General features: G+C 38.5%; 1 protein-coding gene across 3 annotated transcripts in view; it reads right to left on the reverse strand.

The window, feature by feature from the left end:
* Nucleotides 1-9,208: 9,208 nt before the first annotated feature.
* mtrr (5-methyltetrahydrofolate-homocysteine methyltransferase reductase) overlaps nucleotides 9,209-24,569 on the reverse strand; it is a 56,596-nt gene continuing 41,235 nt past the window's right edge. For all 3 annotated transcript variants that reach the window (XM_038289048.1, XM_038289046.1, XM_038289047.1), the window contains exons 14-15: nucleotides 13,695-13,871; nucleotides 9,209-9,806 (exon numbers count right to left, since the gene is read on the reverse strand). In XM_038289048.1, coding sequence (XP_038144976.1) covers nucleotides 9,662-9,806; nucleotides 13,695-13,871 — 322 coding nt within the window. In that variant the 3' untranslated portion in view covers nucleotides 9,209-9,661. The remainder of the gene's footprint in view (nucleotides 9,807-13,694; nucleotides 13,872-24,569) is intronic.

Here is a 24,569-nt window from a genome sequence, read left to right on the forward strand (position 1 = left end):
CTCTGCTGTTCAGTCAAACTGTCATTTAACAGCTCTTTGATAAATTCAGATCCTAAGCTGAAGCAGTGCTCCTCATTTTAAGATTCATATTAATAAAGTTAAACCCCAAATTACTCCAAAACCACTTACAGACTTAAGTTTCATATTAATCTTAATTGATTTCTCAACTTAATAAGGCATGTTCCGTTGTTCTTTAAGGACCGCTGTCCTACAGGTTTTCAATGCCTGTGTCTGAACATGCCTTATGCCTGAGCCTTCCATCACTATATAAAGCGGGGACTACGGTGAACTTTAAAGTGAACAAGTCAACTGGCCTTTCAGACAGATGATCACTACTTTTCACAGACTCCAGCTCTCTGCAATGTGCCTACACCATCTGTGTTCTTTCTTGCCCTGAAAACAAATCCCAGGATGCTTTGCAAGGAGAGCACTTGCAAAGCATTCCGGGATATATCTGCTTGTCTAGTGACCATGGTTGATCTCTACTTTACACGGTGGGAAATTTGAACGTTCGGACACTCATCTATAATGGTGTAATCATTATATAGTGCCCTATATAGTGATCAGGGCAGCCTTTCGGACACAGCCAGTGTTTTCCTGCTTCAGCACAGCTGATTCTGATGATCGCAGTTCAATAAAAGCCTGTTAATCCGCTATCAATGGAAATCAGCTGTGCTGCAGGAGAGAAACCTCTTAAAATGGATGGATGGATGGATGGATGGATGGATGGATGGATGGATGGATGGATGGATGGATGGATGGATGGATGGATGGATGGATGGATGGATGGATGGATGGATGGATGGATGGATGGTCGTGTTTTGGTGTTACTGAAGAGAATTTTGGGAAAATATCGGATATGCTTTTTTTCTAACAATGGCATTGGTTGAAGAGGGGTTGGGGAACACTTACTCAAACCAGTCGGGATATTCATTCAAGAAGCGAATCGGCTACTGCTTCGGACGTCATTGGTCAAGCAATTCTTTCCGCTCTGAAGCAAGTGTCGAGACATTGGTTCTGGGCTACAGGCTTGAAACATGTATTGAAGCTGCACAGCAAATGTTGCAGTTTTAAAGTAACACTCAAGAGTACATTTGGTCCCACTCTGAATTAGACCAAATTGGGACCAAATGTACTCTCAAAGTGTTACTTTAACACTGCAACATTTACTTTTTGGAGTTCCAGACTATCATCACTAGTCAGTATCCCGAACTATACTGAGGTAAGTGTATAGTTGTGTGTGGGGGAGTAGTTGCATTCTTAATTATTAGCACACTACGACATATAAAAAATTGCAGATGTATAGCTTAGCAAAAGGAGGACATTTAAACCTCCCTTTGCTGTATGTATACTGCTTTTTATAGCAGGTGGTACTTTTAATAGCTGGCTGGTTTTGATATAACATTGAGGTTTAACCATTTTTTGGCTAATTTAGTCTAAATATAATATGAGAAATAAAAGAAAACAGTTTTTTGTTTATTCCTGAGACAAAATAAAAAATGCCAATGTTATTTTTTGTCATCACTATTTAAGCAAATAAACAAGACCTTTGAAATATTCAATTTCTAACCAGTCTGGCAAACTACACTATTTTACATGCAAAGAGTTCATTTTCTCCAAACAGTTGTTTCTTTTAGTTTTTGATCTTTACTTTTAATTTACGTCTGTATCTTTGCAATACCATTTAAAACCCAATTTCTCAAATGAGCAGGAAGCCCAGCTCCTGCAGTGAAGAATAATGTGCTTCAAACAGTGATGCACTGTACTACAAACATGGTACCCTTCACAAATCTTCTTCTGCGTATTTATAGATTTTTCAATAAAACAGTAATTACTGTGTAAAATCCCAGCTGTCCTATTACTCGCACATGTGCTGTTATTCTGTGGGATGGTAATTTATCACACAAACAGCTGCTTATTTTCAAAAACATTCCTTTGCCTTGGGGAGTTTGTATATCACTTTTTTAACACCATGATCCTGGTATCACTGACTATATAAAGAGAAATACTTTGGTGTCTGCTTATTATTTTGCAAATATTTTACTGTATGGTTGTTGAAGCAACCATGGGTTTAGTTGTGCAGGAGACAAATCTGCAGACAGGTCAGGTGTACAGTCCTTCCTACATCCCCTCGACGCACAGTGCGAAATAATAAATGAAGGGTCACAGACCTCTGACTCTTTGCCAGTTCTACATCTACCTTGTCCTAATCACCACTTTATCCTCACTGACCTGAATCTATTTTTACATCCATTCTCTAAATTGGTGCTCCCTTCATATTTTAGCCAATTTTCCAGCCTGGTTTTCTCCCTCTGCCCAATGTCATCATCGTTGTCTGCCTCCCTTTGTTCATTCCTTTCACAGCATGGTGCAGAGAGTACAGCTGGACATTAATCTGCCACTGATGAGCCCCACTCACCAGAAAGCTCATGGGCGCCATATCAGGATTTGGCTAGGGCAGCCACTGCTGGAGTTTCACCAAGGGGACCAGATGAGATGCATCAGTAAACAAGAGAAGCCCATTGGCTTTGCACACAGAAAAATAATCCTCATATTTCTGACCTCGTTGAACAATATCACCTATGATTAATCCAACTGGGGTCATGTCATTGTTCAGAATGCAATCCTAGACTTTTTATTGGACTTTTTTGAAGACCAGTTTTCTGGATTGAAGTGGTACTCGTTTTCTGTAAACAGACTCTCCCATGAAATGAGGATCTTATAGAGTATTTTTCTCATCGTACTGAAATTTAAACACACTTAGAGCCACATTATTTAAATCTGCATTAAAAAATCACCATGAAACTTGGGGTTAAGGGTCTCCCCTAAGGAACTGGCAGGAGGAAAATAAAATCAACCCTGACAATCTTTGTGTTACAAAACAACCACATAAGCTGCTCCACAACCACCTTTGATTAGATTAGTTGGTGATTAAAATTAGTAAAATTCTGCTGTAATTAAATTAGAGGTGACGGTTTGCACCCAATTTTTTTCAAACACTTACCTTTCATTGCATGAAGCCACAATGACAGAGGATGAATATTTTTACAGTTTTAAATTAATTTAGAATGTGCATTTTGAAACATCTTCAGAGTGGAAGATGTTGTTGGACTTCCCACACATGCAGCGGCGACAAATGTCAAGTGCTTGCACTTCATCCTTCCATCCGCCTTTTGCTTCCACTTTCCATCCATCCATTGCCCGCCTGATTTTTACAGAACAGCCTCATCTCAGCACTTAACCCGCTATTTGCATAAGTCATTATGGCTGTCAGGACCGAGGAGGCAATAAATTCTGCTAAGTGTTCACCTGTCGTTGGAAGTTTGAAAATGCACAACCAATTTTTTTTACATTTTCCTTGACAAATGGAGACAGTACTCTTGGCCATCGCTGAAACATCATTAATATATTTGGTGAGCTAAGCAGTTTTCATTTTATTCATGTGGACATACAGTATCTGTATATGAGGGGCAAATCTTTCATACACTGGTCAGAGGTAAGCACCCGTTGTGATAAACGAGAAAGTAACGCTGGCATTTTGATGTTCTTTTTGATCAGTTGAATCTGTTGTGGGAAGCCAATGGGGATTTCACTGGATACTTTTTCTTCCTGCCAGCATAAATTACAGCGAATGTTTGTTCTCCTGAACAGGAAGCAGAGGTAACTCTCCTGTCCCATCAATACACAAAAAAAAAAACACAACACAGGTATCCAACTGTTAAAACAGAAACTCAATGAAAGTGCTGGAGCTTGTTTTCCCTTTTTTCCCTTTTCTTTTTTTCAGAAAAAAACTGTTTTTCTCACGAAAGACAGTGAAAGACAAGGTGTTTGTGCACAGCTGGGACACTGCAGCACAAGCTTTCCATGAGGATCTTTCTCGGTGCACCCATGCCTACTTGTCTTCAGTGGCACATCAAAGAGCTGAACTGACATTCCTGGGTCACCGGCAGTAGACGGAGAACAGCTGAGACGGAGCAGAAGTGTGTCCCTTTGGGATAAAATGCAGTTGAGTTGAAGCTGACAGGACTTGAGAAAGAGGATTTCTTCTGACCAGGCTTATATTAGAAAGCCAATCTGAACTGTTTGTGGTGGCTTTCATTATTTTGTTAAGTTTTTTTATCTTATTTTGCACCGTGCATACATCAAAACTCACAAGTTACTAAAGGAGGTAAAGTATAAGTGACAAACTATAGAAATTACCTTTCAGTTAAATAAACAGGTTGTGATCGTATCGCTTACATTTTGTTTTTTAATTGTCACGTTTCAACCATAAAGTTTAACTCATTCTAACTGTATTTCATATGATAGACAAGCAGCAATTAGCTCATTATTAAAGTGAAAGCTGATAAATGTGCCTGCCTATACAGTATACTTCTTTCCCTTAACTATGATGCAATGATACCTCTGAACTCCAGCTCACTACATATGCATTCAGAGGGCAACCAATTAATAACACAAGTTGAAGTGCATGTTATCTAATCTCTTAGTAGCGCTAATAAGCTGTTCTGTCAGGGCTTTTTGTGGGCTGTAAAGAACACAAGAAGAAAGAGAATCCGGAAGACAGAGGACACATCAGATTGATCAAAGGTTAAAGTTTGGGGGAAATGTAGCTGAGTCTAATTTGTTCGAAAGCATCTGTTGTCGAAGACATGAAAAAACAAAAACATGGCACTACCAAAACATGGCTGCATATCTAAGCTGATAGAGTTAGACAGGGCAACCAAACGACTATTAGGGGTGCACTGCACACCTCTGAACTCACCTCAGGACAGAACACGGTGGTGGCAGGATTATGATTTGGGAAGGCTTTCTGTAGAGGAGAGAGGGAAGCTATTGAGAGTTATTGAAGTGGATAGAGATAAACGCAGAAGCAATCCTCAAAGATACCCTTTTAGAGGCTGTAAAAAACATGAGCCTGGGAAACATTTCACTTTCTATTAGGACGTTGACCTCAGATATACATATATATATATATAGCTATAATGCAATGGTTTAGAATGCATAATTTAACTTGGCAGAACTTGAAAATGATTGTTGACCTATCTGCACTCTGAGTTAAAGATGTCTTGCAAATAAGAATGGGCAAAATTCCACTCTGTTCAAGTTCACAGGGTATGAAAATTTTTTCACCAATCACTGTACAGACACACATTTCTTCCATCAGCCTTCCAGACCTTCAGAAAGAAGAGCAGTCGACTACTTTGGAGCTACTACTCTCATCCATCGGCCCATTTTTTCCATGTTCTGCACCAAAGGGCCGCATATTCATCAGTCCTTTTCTAATTCCCAGAGTTCATCGACACAAATTGCAACTCCCAACTTGGCACTGCCCACACTTCCATAATAACAGTCATTATCTTCAGCACACTTCTTTCTGCTTCATTTAAGCCATTCTTAGCAGGGGGGGCATCTATCACACGAGGTGCCTGCTCCGCCGTGGTCGTGCTGACCTCCGGTCGCTCTGATTTATGCCTGACCATGTCCGCCGCTCTGCCTTTCACTCTCGCTGCGGGACAAAAACTGCCACTGTGAACCCTTTTTAATTATGAGGACTTAATTTAAAACTTCATCAGTCCTAGGTGCTCTCCGTGGACAGGCTCTCCGTCTTCACCTCTGTCATTTTTTTTTCTAAATTGGAGATGAGCACAAGTTAATAGTGTAGGTAAATAAGGACGGTGCAGCTCAAGGTGTACTTTAGGACACTTAACTTCTCCAAAAAGGATGGTCACAGCTGTGCTACTTTCATTAAACTTACTTTTTGACGTATACATGCAATTTAGTTGTAAATTGTCCCAACAACAAATTAACGAGTCTTTCCGGTTATCTATATGTTCGGTGTGACCGGTGACACTGCAGCATCATTACTTTCACTTTGCTCTCATTTTGTGACTAGTGGAAGCAGGAGAGCGGTGAGAGATGAGGGTGTGTAGGTGAACACAGCTGTGCCTGGACTCCATATTAAACACGGCATTTTACTGTCAGCCGCTGCTTTCTGTAAGAGAGCCAATGTTTTGTTTGTCTGGCTCCAAAATCACAGTGATCGCTGTCTAGTTCAGACAGCAGACATTTTTCACATGTTTTTTTGCCCACCTAACTCACCTTCCTAAAACAGGATTAATAAAGATGCTGCTATTAGAAGGTTTAATCCTGAGAAGCCTCTCTTGGGAAGTGCACTTCAATGCTCACTGCGTAACACCTTCAATTAGTAGAGTAGGCCTCCTTTTTTCTGACAAAGTCACCTTGAGGAATCAAATTATCTCTTAAGATTTAAATAAAACAATCACTCCCTATCAATCAGAGTTCATTAGCTCCCAAATAATTCCCAGTGCATCTTGAGCATGCCAACAAAGTTGCCTGTCTCTCCTGGGAGGGCGATCAGTTGAGTTTATTCAGTTTGATTTGAGCAAACATTGTGTTTACTTATAGTTGGTGCGATGGCAAAAAAAAAAAAAAGTTGTCTGAGTTGAAGAAACACTTGTGTTCATTTTCTTTATTCTGAAGCTCTGCTGGGAATGTGGGTGAAGACAGGCCCAAACAAAGTCAGATAAATTGCTTTGGTCGGCCCGGCTCATTATCACTCCGACTCGCATTGCTCTGTTCTTGATTTTTAACACACTAGAATGATAAATGGCCAAAAATCTATTACTCTGCAGGGTTTAGGCATACTTTGAAGAATACATATTATGCTTTTTGAAACTTACTCCCATTTTATATATATATGTATATAGGTTAAAATTCAGCAGAGTTACAAGGTCCATCATTCTAAGTGGACCCAAATCCCAAGCAGCCTGAGATACCTTGCTTACTTTTAAATACATCACCATGTAATGCGTTCACATAATGATTTCTTATTAGCTAACAAAGTGACGTTCAATCATTCAGAAACAATCAGACAGAAAAAAAGCTTTAAAGGTATAGTGGAGGGTGTTCTTTTTCCAGGTGGATCATAAAAATAAGTGGTCTTCCTAATTGTCAATTATTCTGGTGATATGTTTACGTAAGTTTGTCCTATGTGCTCGTCCACATTTTCACTTACCGGTAGTGAGTCGGACATGGTGGAAAAACTGTAAATCTTCTTTTGGAAAGTAAGCTTGTATTAGTGATTCAAACAGCAACTTTTAAACAGAGCGTGCACAAGGAGAAATGGGCTCATGCATGCTCTTGCACGTGTTTAATAAGCGTTCCCTCTGAGGAGCAAGTACAGGGTTGTGCACGTGCAATTTTTTTTTTTAAAGTGAAGAGGGCAGGTCTTTTCAGAAATTCATGAAAATCTTGAACTATACCTTTAATGTTTTACCATACTGGACGTTTTGGCAGAGCGGGATCACAAACAGGCGGATTTAATTGAGCTTTTAGTCGTTCAACTATATAAACCCCACGAAGTTCTGCGGAAAGTAAAGGTCTCTATATGTGCATGGATTGCCTAAAACAAAGCTTTATAAGAAAACAGATGGTCTGGAAATATTCATCCAAGATTTTCTTCAAGAAAAGAGAATCAATTAAAACCACTTATCAGCTTAATGTGAAAGTTCTTAACATAAACATATAATTTAGTGCAGCCACATAATTTGACAGGTAAATTGCCTACCTACCTATTCTGAAACATTTAAACAGAGAAAATTTTTTCTTAAAAAGAAATCACAGTTGTTAATTAGAGGTTCTCCTGCAGTAAACCTGTTGTACAAACCCTCATTAACCCACAGGACAGCACTTAGTCTTCTGTTAGAAAGTTTCACCAGGTAGGTCCACAAAGCATTTTCATCATAAACTCAAAGCTGCCATTTTCATTACATACTCAACGGGGAAAACAGCCAAATTCAGCATAACTGTGAGCTTTTTTAAATGACGTCAGCAGTGGGAGTAAATCTAGGGTTTTCTGACGCAGCGTCAAATCTGACAGAAGTCTCCCTGTGACGTTCATTTCTAAAAGAATTAAGTTGTACAAACGAATGCTTTAAAATGACATACTTTTGAGGTCTAGCTCTTTTCATCTGGAATAAACATCTGATCTTTTTTACGCCTTCAAATACATTTTGTCCTAGAAAACATGTCATCAGTACAAAACTCATTCGACCCATGAAGCAGCCTTTCCCTAATACTGTCCAGCTAAAGCAGGACAGGCTTCTGATAGTAAGGAAATTTCTACATTTTTTTTCTCGTGATTGTATGCATGAGAATTCACTTGTGTGTTTGCACGTTCATTAGCAGTGTGTCATGATGTGTTTACCATCATTTCCCAAAAAATTTCACAAGCAGAAGCACTTACCGACTTATTTGTACTATTTTGTCCCTGACTGCTGAAATCACTCCTTTTGGTGGAATAGAGACGAGCGTGATAAAAGCGAGGCGGGGAATCAAGGAAAACCAAAATCACACTTTGAGGAGGGCACGTTCTTACGCGCTCTTGTGGTTTGACAAAGAGCCCACAGGAGAAATCAAGTTAATTTCAAAATATTTCTTGACTTTTAACACCAAAAAGTCGGATTTCTGGATGATTCCTTTAACAAACAAAGGACAATTATATGTGGTGACCCCAGAAGGCCAGATTGGGCTACAGATCCTAAATAGTAAAATAGGTTTTCTGTTTGTTTTTTTTTAAACCTCCTGCTTCTTAGTCTCAGTAGTGATTTAAATTCAGCATCCTGATTTAACCTAGTGGCCGGTAGGCTTTGGGTCATATTCATACACCAGAAAAAAATAAATAAAAATAGTGATGAAGTACAAATGAAAATTTCCAAGATAGTCTTTTCTAAAAACATTGAAATGAAGTAAAAAAATTAGTAGTAAATCTTAAGCATCAACATTTGTTAAGTACTGTAGTGATGCCGGTAAGTGCTTTATGTTAAGCTTTATATTCTCCCTGCAGGATACATTTATACCAATTATACGTTTAATGCCTGTTTTTATTATCTTTCATTGAGATTTAATGACTGAAATGCAATAACTTCTAAAACTTATTTTCCAGGTATGTCAATAAGTCTGGATGGCATTGTAAACCAACAAGCATTATCAAATATTTATTATTTAAACACTTTAACCTAAAAACATATAATTTATGTTGTTCTGGGGAGTACTGACTATGAATTAGGAAAATAGTTTGACAGAAATAAAAGAAAAAGCTAGGAAAGTCATTTTCAGAAAACCCTAAAGACAAACTGTACATAGCTGAGATTGACAAGAAGACCACACATAATAAAAGGAGAAACAATTTCATCCTTCCTTGTATGATAATAATTTTATTTGTGTTTAAAAATACACATCAATGTGCCGCCAAGGTGGTAAAAGTATCCTGCTCTCAGTCTCATCAAAGTCACTCCATTAAGGCTGACAGTAATAAATGCCTTTTCATCAGAAAGGACAAACCGGCACTAAAAGGCTTTTCACACCACAGGGCGAATCTCCAGCACTGCTGCAATGACCAAGGTCAGTTCTGTTTAAACAGCAAAGGCAAGAGAGGTGGACTGAACCGATATCCACAGGTCACATGGGTCGCTCTATCTTGGTGACATTGGCTGGTGTAAACTACCTTCAGGCGTCTGCAGCAATCATTTTATGGATCAGGAGGTTACAGCTGAGAAGGCTGTATTTCTTTTACTTTAGACGTATTTGGTAGTTCAGCAGATGCAGCAAAAAAAGTCTTATACAGTATGTTCCTCTACAGTCAGGCCCAGATGTCCTGTAAGTAGCGCTTTTCTTCTCTAAGTCCTGCCAGAGTCTTCATGGCCTCCAGTTGGTCCACCTGCAGCTCAGCTTTAATCATCTCCAGCAGGGTGTCATTCACATCTTTGGCCATATTCTTAGCATCTCTAAGAAGAAAAAAAGCAAAAAGGAAATAGAAAATGGCATTATTATTAGATCACTATTTGTCCTTCTTTTTTCCCCTAAGGGAACCTGCAGAAGTAAAAACACATTTTGTACTTTTTCCATTTTTTCAACTCCGCAAACCACAAACTTCAAGGTCTTTTACAGGATTCTTAGGTGATACGTCAACAGAAAGCAGTTGAAACGTTGAAGAGGAAGGAAAAGGTCAAGTGTTTTATTCAGGTTCTACAGCTGTAGGTCAACTTTCCCCATCAACAAAATGTCATGTTTGTAGTGTGTTCTTTGAAAAGCAGCTACAGCCCAGTTAGACCGAAAGGAGTGGATGCAGGTGCTGACACTGATTTTATTTCTTTCTTTTCACTCTCGACTTTGGCTAGGACATTCTAACAAACCAATATGCTTTGATTTAATCGATTACAGGAGGACCAGTACCTCAGTTTACAGTCTTTTGCAACCTACTGTGGTTTCTTCCAGGATTGTCTTGTATTAGGCTTCATCCATCTCATTCACCATGACCATATTTTCTGTCAATAACAACTCACACTAAGATGTCCCACACTGAGGAGGGTTCCAAATGGATATTGTTGGTATTTTACCAGATTAATACCTGTGGTGCAGTATGAATTCTACACAGTATCCATCTGCAAAGGCTCCTGTGGAAAGTATTTGCAAAAGGGAGGGACATTGACTACAATTCTTTACCATTGACAAATGCCCAGATCGCGTACTTTGCAATTTATTTTTTTTTAATAAATAGAGCGCATTCCAGCAGCCATGTTTGTTTTCCTTCAGCCTGCTGCATCTGGTTGACGCCGTACATGCCACTGCATTTTATTGGTCAGAAACATTTCTGTGTTTGATGCTAAAGCATCTATTGGCTTCTGGCATGATGTATTTTCAGGAGTTTGGGAATTTCCAAATCTCACGACAATTCATCTTGTTTGCAAAGGTAAGTATTTTGCAGGCACAAAAATTCAACTCGGTTTATCACTACAAACATGCAATGGTTTTTACTTTAAACAACTTTCGTCTTCTTTCCTAGAGGCTAATGTGTGAGCAGTTTTCAACAGATTCTCCCCCCTTGACTCACTGATCTCTGTAGCTCCTTCACAGTTACCATTTTCTCTTGGCAGGTCTCGGTTTTTAAATGAGTCATGGTGTCTGTTTTTTTTTATTATTTATTATTTCATATCCTAACCCTGCTTTAGGTTTCTATCCTAACTCTCTTACCTTGTTCGTTTATATTATCTAACAGACTTTTGAGATCTTCACTGAGCAGAAGAGCATAAACTTACACAAAGGTTGACTCCACTATTTGACCTCTGAACCAATAAGAAGCATCTTTACTCAGGTAAAATACTACTTCAAAATGAAGCATGACATTGTGTTGGTCTGCAACAAACTTCAAACCGGATTTGAGGATTTTTTTTTCTGTGTTGAAAAGTCAGAATATGAGGCAAAGTAACCGCCTGCATTTTCTACGACCAGCAACAGCAGTTCCTAGAATATATCCTTGAACCTGCTAGTGCTGCTGCAGGGATTCAGCAGAAAGATGGAGATATTTTATGACTGTGAAAATTCCCATGGTTTTGATGTTTCATAAGTAATTTACTCAAAAGTGAGGAGGGAAGCCAGAGAGTGAGAAACACCGGGAAAATAATGTGATATGTACAGTAGCAGCTTTGCAACGCTTACAGGATTTGGCATGTTGGATACTCACGAGTGTTTGATGTTTTTCTTTGTTCTGACAGGGACAATTTGTACTGACTGAGATAAACAAGTGCTGTAATGCTGCGGGGAGGGAGGACAGCAGGGTATGTATGAACTAAAAATGTTGAACTTTTCTTATCTTTTCCTTTAAGATCCCAACAGAGATCTATTTTGTGCCTTTTTTTAAAATAAGACATTGCAGTTGTTGACAGTTGAGTACAAACATCCAGTTATTTTACCTGACACTCTCTTTCTCTTTTTGTTTTTATACAGAATGTACCAGAAGATCAGTGCAGTTGAAATGACCAAGAAAGCTTCATGCTGTGTTATCTTATTTTGCTCAAAGACAAATTCATCAGACTAATAGATTGTACGATGACGATCGAGTGCAGAAGCTTGGCAGTCCAGAAAAATATCAGGATAGTAAAAATGATCCAAAGAACATAGAGGAAAAACAGAAAGTAAGATCTATGATCTGGCTCAAACCCCAACACCTTTGGGGATTAATGGTGGAGCAAAGCACAGCAACACAACCCCTACATCTAAAAGTGCCTGAGAAAAATCCTCGGAGCGTAGCAGACATATCACCAGTAATGAGAGTAAAACTGAAAAATTCATGCTGAGCAGCATTTTCTTTTTAAATAAACCAGGTGCCACAATTTTATGTTGCACTTACTCTCATAAAGATCATGTTCTTCTAAGTATTACAGAACTAAAGAGTAGTGTAAATTGGCAAATACTGAGGCATTTTAAAAGGTCAGTATTAGAGTTCCTGACTAAAAAACTACCTACCCATATATACCTTTATTTATTTATATATATATATATATATATATATATATATATATATATATATATATATATATATATATATATATATATATATATATATATATATATATATATATTTATTTATTTATACATACAGAGAGAGAGAGAGATTTTTGTTGTTGTTTGCAAATTTCTGCAGCAGCTGGGGAAAAACATGGATATATATTTAAGACCACATCTGGTAGTGGTTTATAAAACAATGTATTATGAGAGACAAGTAGTAAAGCTATATACATCTTAGGTGTGAAGTTGTTGGAACGTGATTGTGGCTTAATTAATCCTATTAACTGCAGGCTGAAATAAAATACCAAAGTTTACAAGCAGAAACTCTAGTTTGGCAAAATCCAAACATACAGACAAATTATTTTAGCTTTATTTTAATTTTAGATTGAAGCTCAGAATGAGCAAAGGAATAAAAACAAAAAACTTCTCAAATACATCTCTGTCCAATTGTCACTTAGTTGAAATTCACCCCTCTACTGGCACAGACTCAATTCAGAGAGCTACAACTATTTTACTTCTATCAGTTTAAATACTGATATTCCCACTGTTGTTATTTTAAAACATGGAAATATAACACATGGTGTTTTTTTTGTTTTTTGTTTTTTTTTGGACTGTCCTCCTGAACAGATGGCTGTCCAGCTCAGGGTAACATCCAATAACATTATACAGTCTGTCTGGATTTTACATGAGAATACCAAAGCAGCTTCTTCACACAAACAGTTTTCAACAGATTGACCCCAGATTACTTCATAATAATTAAGAATCATATGTGAGTCTGGGCATTTTCAGGAATTGTTCAATGAATAACTGCAGTATGATGTTAAGACATGAATTATTTATACTGCCTTTATTTGCACCATTTCAAAATATACAGTTTGTCATGAAGAGATTAAAACTTTTCCCACTGATTGAAGAAACCGATGGTGGAAAGCTGCATGTAAATAGATTTCCTCGGCTGCTATGTTGACAGCACATGGTCAGTTTATTCTTCTTCTAAAATCATCTTAATAAGCGTTGTAGCTCAGTTAACTTCATAAACATAATGAATCTGTACTGATGTATAAATAAGTGCAAGCTTTTATAGAACAAGGGGGTTTGTCAAAAACTATTCACACAAGTAAAGAGTTTATGGGCAGAAAAAGCACAAACAGAGATGTTCTTCTATCGCTGTGAGCAGACGATGAGCAATGACACGCTGAATAGGGAAACAACCAGATCATGAGACAGCCCTGGCAGATGGATGCTGGGGAAAGTGATAAATTGAGTAGAAAAGGACAAGAAACACTCAGGATGGATTAGGATTTAAATAAGATTAGTGTCAGCCTTACCCGCAGACATAGATGTAGCCGTTCTGTCTGAGCAGGATGTCGGTGACTCGTTGGCGGCAGAGCAACAGATTATGTTGGACGTATCTGGGCTCCTCCTCATCCTTCCTGTCTTCTCTGGAGAAACACACTTTCAGGTGGTTCAGGGTGCCGCTGGTCACAAAGTTCTCAAGTTCCTCTCTGGAACAAAACCATATCCGTAGTGAGCTCATTCTAAGAAGTAAACAGGAGATCTGAGGAAATAATAAAATCAAACACTAATTTGACTCTTTTTTTAATCACTACATTCGCTTTTTTTTATGAATTTTATTTTGATGCAGAGGTAAAAGTCCTGATAAAATGTATTACAAAAGAAGCTAAGAAATAATTTGCATGTCGTCAGTTTATATCCCAATGTGGCAACCAGATCAATTAAATTTTTACAAAAAGTACAGCTGTCTGCCGACCAAAGAGCTGTCAGAGGTCCTCAGGGTGAAGACAGTACATCTGCATACATTTGGAAGGGGCTCAGCTACAGTCTTTTTATGAAAGTGACAGGAGAGGTTGGAAATCATTTCAAAATGGAGAAAACACAAAAAGACTATCAATCACCCCCAGTTAAGAGCACCATCTGAAGTCTTGCTTAATTGTTGTGAGGTATGATCATTAAAAAGCAAAACGATCGACAACTACACAGGAGGAGCTGCTCACTGACCTGAAGTCAGTTGGGGCCACAGTCACCAGAAACGCCCTTAGTAACGAAGCATTAGCCATTGAATGGTATTAAGCCATACCGACCGTTATGATATCAAAAGCTCTAAGATTTGTGGTCAGTGAGATGTCAGGAAGTGTGCCATACAGATTGAAGGTGACGGTAATACAGAGTTCCCCTCCCCACCGTGTTGCTGCACACTGCTGGTCAGTGTGTTGAAGAATACTATTCTAATATCTTTCCCTGGCAAAAATAATAAAAACATATCTTAGCTGCTGAATAAAAAGACTAATCCGGAAAACAAAAGTAATCTCATAAAATCTAAAACCAGATAACAGTAAAAGGCAGCGCTGGCTTGGTAACATGAATGTTAAAAAAAACCTTGCAAATAGGAAACTTTAAATGGAAAACATTTTGGGAGGAAACCAGAGCTTTGATTTGCCAAGCTGGACTAAAGAAACTGAGGATTTAGAGTTTCTAACCAACTATTCAATACAGTTTACCTCTTTACTTGTTAACATCTTATCCAACAAGGTCAGAGTCGTGTTTTGCTAAGGTATTAATTGGTTATAAATGTGTCTTGACATCTAAACTAATGTTTAACTTTGATGTAAAGAATATTTTCTCCCATTTTCAGTTAAAAATCTGTTTCTTTACATTAAATAGGAAGTTGGTGCTAAAGGTTGAGGGTACTTCTTAGTAGAAAACATATAAGGGAGGGTTGGATAATGTAGATGAGAATAAAACAATGTGTAGCCTTAAAAAAGTCACACCTTTTGATGGACATAGTGTTCCCTTGTTCCAGTGTGATGGAAGCATCACGGTAGGAAAAGCAGTTCATTAAGACGGAACATGCACGCCACTCTGAGTGCCAAAAAAACAAGGTATGTGTAGGTGTTGTTTCCCTAGATTGATGCATTTACTCAGGTCGAAGTTGAATAACTCAACAGATTCTAAAATAAAGTAAGATTTTAACTAAATATGCTGGATTACCTGCTTTTCCAGTCAGCAGATTTCTAAATGGCAGATCTATGATTCAATGAGCCAAGGAACACCCTCTGGGCATTTTGATTTAGAAACAAAAAGGTTTGATCAAAATTGTGCCAGACAACCGATTTAACTTGTACAACAATAGAAATGCAAAACAGGGATTCAGATTTCATAAGCGAGGTCGGGTCACCATTGTTCCCGTATTTTACAATCAGTCCCATCATTCTAGTTGTGTGTAACCTTGCTCCCTGTCAGTGTTCTGCTTTCCAACCTTATGCTCTCATATCGCAATGTTTTTAAAAGGCCTGGGGTGCTATTGGAAGATGAGGCAGGTGCTGAGGGAGGTAAGGTTTTCTCTGACTCACAACATCTTGTATGAATCCCAGCAGTCAGAAAGAGTACACCACATACACACAGATCCAGGCAAACTCCAACAGAACAAGTCATAGCTCTGAGATATGGGTAAAGGTCTTTGCCTAAGGGGGGGTCTCTGTTTTGAAGTAGCCCCTAAAATACCAAAAGAATAATTTTTTTTATAAAAGCACAAACAGTGCTCTGAATACGAAAGCGATGAGTCTTGTTTTCTTCTGAAAGATCCACATTTACTGTCTCTCCTGAAAGGTTCTTATATTAAATGTAAAGGAGAGCAGTTAACTAATGTATTTAATTGTTTGATAAATTAACTTCTGGCTGGCCAACTTCTCAATGACGTGCGTGAAACTAGAAAACATTTTTACAGTTGACCTGTAGGAGGCAAATTAATGTAAATATCATTACATGGAAAGAAATGTGTTGTTACTTTCCTCAAGTGAAGTGGTTGACAGAGGCCGAGGCTGTGTACGAATGTCCACCCTAATCACTATATAGGGGTTAAGCCATTTTATTTGAATGTACGAACATCTAGTGCAGGCCTCCCCAAAGTCGGTCCTCGAGGGCCGCTGTCCTGCAGGTTTTAGAGGTTTCCCTGCTCCAGCACAGCTGATTTACATTGATAGCTGATCAACAGGCTTTTGCTGAACTGCAATCATCAGAATCAGCTGTGCTAAAGCAGAGAAACCTCTAAAACCTGCAGGACAGCGGCCCTTGTGCACCGACTTTGGGGATGCCTGATCTAGTGGAGGAAAAGTAGGGGACTCAAAATTTCCCACAGTGCAGCTTGAAAAGTAGTGATCATCCATGGTCACTACACGAAAAGATATATCCCAGAATGCTTTGTGAGAGCTCTCCTCACAAAGGATTATGGGATTTGTCACATTAGCCCGCTGTCATTACCCAACAGAGGCGACAAAAAAAAAGATGGCGCAGGCACCGTGCGTGGAGGCAGAGTCATGTGACCAACGGGGAGTGAAAAGTAGTGATCACCTGCCCGAACGGTCAGTTAACTGAGTTCACTATAAAGTCCACTATATAGTCCCCACTCTATATAGTGATGGAGGGATTTAGGGGTTTGGGTGGATGTTTGGAACCCGTCCAAATGTTTGATCTTTAGTGAGAATTTGAAAAAAGGGGGAATGGTTTTTGCAACTAGTCAATGTTTTTCACCAAACCTTAGGTTGGCAGGTCAGTTCACCTGTCTACTGTTTCGTAATTGATTATTTTTTCTTTTGCTTTTACAATTTGAATCTATTACTTAAAGTGATTTTCTGTAACCTGGTTATCCCTCATGTACATGGTGATGTGACTCCAATACATATCTGTTACAAGCAGTTTACTGGAATCCATCATGTCTTTGCTCAAAAGAAGTCATTTTGACATTTCTGTCAATGTTCACATCTTTTGACTCAAAAACAATGTGATGTATATATGGAGCAATATAAATAAAGTTACTTATAAAAATGCCACAAAAAAGAAGTTAGCAGTGCCTTTTGCCTGGTTTCCAGCCCTCAGCTTAGCATTGCTGGATGTTGCCTGGCAACCATGAAGGTACCATGAGGTAAAAAACAGTTGTTGTTTTTTTTTTTTTTTATAATATTCTTCACTGTAGGACCAAATCTTAGAAGCTACAGATTTCTCACACCCTTATCTTTGAAGACTGGTCTCAGCAGATAAAAAGTCGAACAGGGGACATGACAGATACAACTTTTGCTCAGGTTTTTGTAATTATTTTTATCTAAATTTATCCTTGAATACTGCTTAAGCAGCAATAAAATATGTGTTCTAAGTTTTTCACACCACAGACCTATATGGTATTTATCTTCCAGTTTAGTTGGAACGATTAATAGGATTGTTAAGCATACAAAATAAAAATAAAAATGCAAATTTTCACATCTTCATATGTTTTGGGTTTTATAATTGAGGGCTTCAGTCATTCACTTTTTGTAACTTTTTTTTTTTTTTCCCCATGGGGCTTTAGTCCCAGTTTGGACTCACATCACACATCTGCGTCGCCATCCCGTTATGGTGTCATTAAGGATGGATTCGATGCAGCAGTCTAGAGGTCTTTTTCTACCAACAATAGGGTTCTTACTGTTGATCCCTTAAAAGGTGAAGGGATAGGAGCTGAAAACAGGAAGTAGGAGCTACAATATCCCAATTTGCAATGAACAGATATTTGCCAAGGCTAGCAATCTATAGGCTAGCAGAGACATACAGACAGTGGCTTTCAGCTAGGAATATTTCATAAGATGCACACCTTAATGTATCACATCGTTAGGCGTTGCGCTGTGTAGCATCGTAGGGGTGTCTGGGGGTATCCTCCACTGGCAGATGTTGAAATTTAGACTCTGAAATGGTATTTCCTGCATTTTGATTTGGAATGCAGCTAATTTTTTGTCTTTTTTTTCAACAGAACTTTTGTCCTGATTATGGGAAGTATGTTTGCTTGACTAGATGTGGAAAGGAAGACGTGAGATCATTTTTAGGTACCATATTATGTTTCATAAATTAGTTCAAACAATCAGAAAGGATAACTTACACTAACTAGTTAAGGTAAAACTTCATTGTTATATATACAACAAGTGGAACAACAATGACAAACTAAAGCAGTCTTCAACACAATCTGCAAACCAAGAGAGGAGAAAGTGCCAGGATTGCTTTAATTTCTGTCTATGTACCCTGTTAAGAATACAGCTGACACTGAAACTTAATTGTCACATTTTTATGTATCTTAGTACATTTCGTAAATGTAAGCTGATGTGTAAATGTCTGGAATCTTTATTTTGGAAATAAGGACTCCAATTATCTTGAAGAACCAAGAAAAAAATTCTGGATCTGTTTGACATTTGCTACGGATTTAGTACAGATCGCACCGCCCCCCCCAATTGACGTTTACATTAGCTTTTGTTTTTTCCCCATTCCACAGACATTGTTGTCCCAAAGAACAAAAAAAAACCTTTAAAATAATCCTTTAGTAATCCAGCATTTGAGGAGTTTTCTTAAACTTTTCAAATTTTCAAGCTTACCTGCTTGCAAACAGCGCAGCATGCTTGTTACCGCAAAGTTAAGTTATATGTAGTTATATGTAGGGACTTTAGATATTCCACCACATCCGGGGGATAATTAGAGCCATAGGTCCCAAAAACAGGGCGTACAATTTCTAATATTTTTAATAAAGGGCGTACAATGTACATCCTTACGCATTCTTAGATAAAAACCTGCTGATCAGTATGGTTATTAACCTTGTTGTTCACAGCCTGCATTAGAGGAATAACTATTTATTGCCTCTATGAATGTTGGCAAATAACCAGCCAAATGAAGTTAAGCAATTATATATACATATTACACTGAGTAACATTAAACAAAACAGGCTAATACCAGTGGTGGGCGGTCAGGGAATTCAAGCCTTCTCTCCTTGCCTGAAATCTACCAGAAACACAAACATACATTCACAACCTAAACTTTTACTTTCTTTTATCCAACTGTAATATATTATTCATAACAATCAATTTTCTTAATTATGTAGGATATCTCCTAAATGAGCTGCTTTCATTACATTTATGTGGTTCCTAGATTTGTTGTCAGAATTGCCAGACTTCTGGCATGGTTTTGGTTATGTTTAATTTTTATCTTTGAGTTCTCATTGGTTTTAATTCCGTTTTGTGTTATCCCAGTTATTTTTTATTGTATTTGAGTTATAATGTATTTCTTGTTTGTCCTCTGTTGCTCTCTTGTGTCAGTCTCCTTTCCCCCAGCTCCCTTCTAGACTCTTCTGTCCACACCTGCTCCCAATCTGCTGATTAGCCTGGTCTTTGTTTCTGTCTCCGTTTCTGCTCAGTCAGTTTTCTGGTTCCTAGTTGACATAATTTCTTCCCCTTCATGTGAGTTTTCTGGATTTATGTATTTTGTGGATTTATGTTTGTGGATTTTGCTTCTTTCAAAAACTTTTGGATATTAAACTTGCAAGTAACCACCTCCGCCCTCACCTCTGCATTTGGGTCCTCATCAAACCTCCACTTAACCTGACTATTTCAGCCTTAGGGTGTTGCTATGTTAATCAAATGTGCCCAGAGCCTTCAGAATCAGCAGTGCTGGCAAATGTTATTAACAATGTTAGTGAGGAATGTTTTCTTCATCCAATCAGATTTCAGATTTGCCCCTCAGGGCCAGCTAGTGGGCCCACCTGAATGCTTTACGGCAACTTGTGGGCTTTTGTCCAGAAGAATGGGGAAAAAAGAAAAAAATCATATAGAAGATTTTCTCCAAAACCTCCCAGTGTTGAATGGATTTATTTCTTAGCACAACTATACAAACTATATTAGACAGAAAACCAGTGTGGCTGAAAGGAATCTAGACTAAATATGTCCTCACAGTCTGATATATTTGGGGGACATTTGTAAGATGGAGGGGCAATCCCAGCCAATTCAAGAAGTTGGATGCTAACAGAGTCCTACCAAAGAGGCCTGCTACTATAAATCTTTATTTCACTTTCCCTCCCAATCAATATAGCTTCATTTTCAGTTGAATTTTACAGGGTATACAGTAAAATCATCCATTTTGGTCTTGTATTTTTACATCAGAAAAATGGCATCTTAACAGATGTCTTACACTTCTACGATCCTTTGCATTTAATCTAGAACACTTAACTACAAAGCAAAAAAAAAAACAGATATGCAACGATTACTTGGATCTTATGCAACATAGTTTATCAGTATATACTTATTATAAAAATCACCAGTGACAGTGACCCTAGCAATTACAAAAGTTATGAAGGCATTCATTGTATAATCTTACAGTAAAGTGCAGTACACAACCAAAAATAGATAACCCTAAGATAATATTTTTTATTGTCCTTTCCTTTGTTTTATGTTGGTGAAGATTCTCAGTCATGCCTTTGTATTACAACAAATTAAAAATGATTTTATAGTTTCCAAGTTTTCAGTGTTGAGGCTGATGTTTTCTTTTACAATGACGCCTCAGACATGCTTGTCTCCATGTTCTGTTTTATTTGACGTATGAAACTTAAAGGGTAAAAATCATGGAGACCAACACTGCTGTGTTTTTGATGTCCGTGTATAACTCATCTTAGATTGGAAAACACCTTCAGCAGAAAGAGACAGATGAAAAATGAAGGCCAAGTCTGAGAAGTAGACAATAGATATGGGGTTCTGAACACGCTAGACTGCTTGCCGTGTTTACACACAAATGAGCCATCGGCGGCAACCAATACTGAGAGACCAGCCCAGTGTGATTTTCCAGTCAAGGTTCCTCTACAGCATGAAATCAGCTGCTGTAAAGAGGATGGGAGAGCCAAGGGAGGGGTAAATGATATGTGAAGAATAGAAGAAAGCCTGTTTGATGTGACAAAGAGACATCAGTCTCCAGCTGGGACATTAAGTGCTGTGCAACCCATTTTTGAATTCAGGCCTCTATCTGTGAATTGTTCCCATCCTGTGTTGACATTATCACTTTACCCCCTTTTTAGGACTTGTGCGCAAGTTTTTGTTTTGAAGATCTCAAACAATAAACCAAAGCAATGAAACGGCAGACATCAAATTGCACTTGCATTAAGAGAAAACCCACAGAGATGAATGCAGGCAGCTCATTCAGCTGATGGCATGTTGCTCTCATTCTGCTAACCTATGTAAATTGAGCACAACTCTTCATGGGTGGCTCAACAAAACACAGACTAATCACTTTGGTCAACACTGTGGGGGTTTTCATCAGAGAAGCCCACACTGTGAACAAACAACGCCTGCTACCTGGCCGCGAGTTTGTATTTAAGTAAGGGATAGGAGAAACCGAGAGGAACAAACAACGTCCTCTGTGATCTATTCTTGTGTCAATAACGATGCTAATCCATTCGCGCCATTTAATCTTTCAAAGGAACTCCATCAGCGCTGGGGCATTCAGCGTACGGTGCTGTTAGGAGAAATTCTGACCAATCGGTCTGCGCCAGGTGACGTCAATGTTTACCTCGGGCGTGGTGCATCGTGGGAAAACCACCATAATAGGTGGAAAGTCGAGATAACCCACACGCGGCTGTTCTTTCGGCACAATTATTTACCAGAAATGACACGATCGTGTTGTGTGAGAGGCTGCCAGTCCCGGTGTCGTGCCAAGGTAGTTATCCCTGCGAAAATTTGTATCCCCTCGTCGGGAGCGCGCACGGAGTAGGAAGAACAACCCGAGTTAACTCCGCTTCAATTCCAACGTCCAGAACTTGAAATTTGAAAGGTTTTATGTGTATGAAAGTTGAGCTTTACTGTTTTATTCTTTACTTCACATGTTATAGCAGAATATCGCCAGTGATATTGATCTAAAACTAATAATAAACACAAACGTTTGCTTGAAAGCTGGTCGCTGACAGCAGTGTCTACTCCTCCCTCTGAAAGCAAACAGATCCTTGTTCTTTTCCACACGTTCATTAAAAAAAATCTCTCATTGTTTCACAGTGTCCAAATGTTCTCATCCCATTGAAAACTGTTGTAAACCATATACTTGTAATAAAAATGAAATAGAAAATGGAGTGCACGTGTAATCATTAAAGACTATATGCAGAAGGAAAATATTTTTTCCTGGTTGAAATTTAGTACTTAAATCTATATCTGTGTTTATAGTAACGTACAATTTATCTATGTTGTACTATCCTTAATAAACAGTGGCTACGTTTACATGGACACAACTAATCGGATTGAAGGCCTGATCAGATCAAAAATGTTTCATGTAAACATGTCAGACTGAAGATTCTAATCCGATTCGGTCCGATCGGATCTAAATTTAATTCCGAATGAGAGAGGTGGTTTTTGCCGATCGCCATTCCGATTGGCGTCCATGTAAACACCCATTCGGATCTAAAGAGTAAAATAATCTTCACTGCGCATGTGTGCGACGTCAGAGTGACGTTTTCCGCCTTGTCAACAACAGGAAATCACCGGTCTCTCTCGCTGTGAACAACATGGCGGGGGGAGTCTAGGAACGCCGACTTATAAGTTAATTTAAAGCTGCAGGAAGCAGGAATTTATCCTCCTCCTCTTCCTCTTCTTCCTCTCCACAGCCCACTCGCTCTCCCACGCCGGTTCAATCGCTCATTCTCTACATTTTCTCTCGGACATTTCGCTGCCAAGCGCTTTTTTCCTCCTCTCTCCTTTTTTCTTTCCGCTCGCTCCGAGCGCTTCGTTTGTCAGGCCTCCCAAAAACCAGAAGCAGACAGAACTGCCAAGTTTGGCAGGAAGTTCTGCGCATGCTTAAAAGATTTAATCTGATCCAACGCTTGATGAAATAAAACCTGCTGTAATCTGTTACCCCAGTCTAAATCAGGCAAAAAAAAGGCCCCATCTTTTTCATTTTTGGCTTTTAAACATCTTTTATGATGACAACTAACTCCTGAAACTTTGGAGTTGATTGACCTTTATTTCTTAAAGTTATAAGGGGGGAACAAATTATAGCAGGCCACCTGCTATAATCTGTTCCCCCTGTCTAAATCAGGCAAAAAAGGTCCCAGCTTTTTTCATTTTTGGCTTATAAGCATCTTTTATGATGACAACTAACTCCTGAAACTTTGGAGTTGATTCATTTTTGGCTTATAAGCATCTTTTATGATGCAAAAAATGAAAAAGCTGGGACCTTTTTGGCCTGATTTAGACAGGGGAGAACAGATTACAGCAGGTGGCCTGCTATAATTTGTTCCCCCCTTATAACTTTAAGAAATAAAGGTCAATCACATCAAAAGTTTCAGGAATAAATTGTCATCATAAAAGATGCTTATAAGCCAAAAATGAAAAAGCTGGGGCCTTTTTTGTCTGATTTAGACAGGGGGAACAGATTACAGCAGGTTTTATTTTATCCCATATTGCCAATTATGGCAAAATGGGGTGAAATAAAACGGCTGATGTTAGAACACAAACTGTTTATTAAGGATAGTACAACATAGATAAATTGTACGTTACTATAAACACAAATATAGATTTAGGTACTAAATTTCAACCAGGAAAAAATATTTTCCTTCTGCATATAGTCTTTAATGATTACATGTGCACTCCATTTTCTATTTCATTTTTATTACAAGTATATGGTTTACAACCGTTTTCAATGGGATGAGAACATTTGGACACTGTGAAACAATGAGAGATTTTAAAGGAACGTGTGGAAAAGAACAAGGATCTGTTTGCTTTCAGAGGGAGGAGTAGACACTGCTGTCAGCGACCAGCTTTCAAGCAAACGTTTGTGTTTTATAATCAGTTTTAAATCAATATCACTGGCGATATTCTGCTACAACACGTGAAGTAAAGAATAAAACAGTAAAGCTCAACTTTCATACACGTAAAACCTTTCAAAATTTCAAGTTCTGCACGTTGGAATTGAAGCGGAGTTAACTCGGGTTGTTCTTCCTACTCCGTGCGCGCTCCCGACGAGGGGATACAAATTTTCGCAGGGATAACTACCTTGGCACGACACCGGTACGGTAATTTCGCATTCTGTTTACTTTTTTCCATATAGTCAGAGAAACAAACTCAATCCTTTAGTCCTTCGTTTAGCTATGTTGCGGTTGTTTACACTACGCCTTTTCCACCAAAAATGGCGTCTTAGCAACAAATGTCACGTGACTGGCGGAGACCGATTAGTAGGAAATCAGGAGAGAGTAAATAAGAGAGAAATGAAAAAGGAGGATATCTTCACAGGATGACAGCTTAAGAAAAGTCACTGTCATCTTGTCTTGCAACATTCATCTGCAATCTCTTAGTTTTTTTTAAATATTTCAAAATCAAATAATTGATCACTTTAATATCTCTTTTTTCAAAGGTTAATGTCAACAGCTTCGA

The sequence above is a fragment of the Cyprinodon tularosa genome, unplaced genomic scaffold (genome assembly GCF_016077235.1).
Source record: "Cyprinodon tularosa strain WSP-4 unplaced genomic scaffold, ASM1607723v1 ctg262, whole genome shotgun sequence".
Lineage (NCBI taxonomy): Eukaryota > Metazoa > Chordata > Actinopteri > Cyprinodontiformes > Cyprinodontidae > Cyprinodon > Cyprinodon tularosa.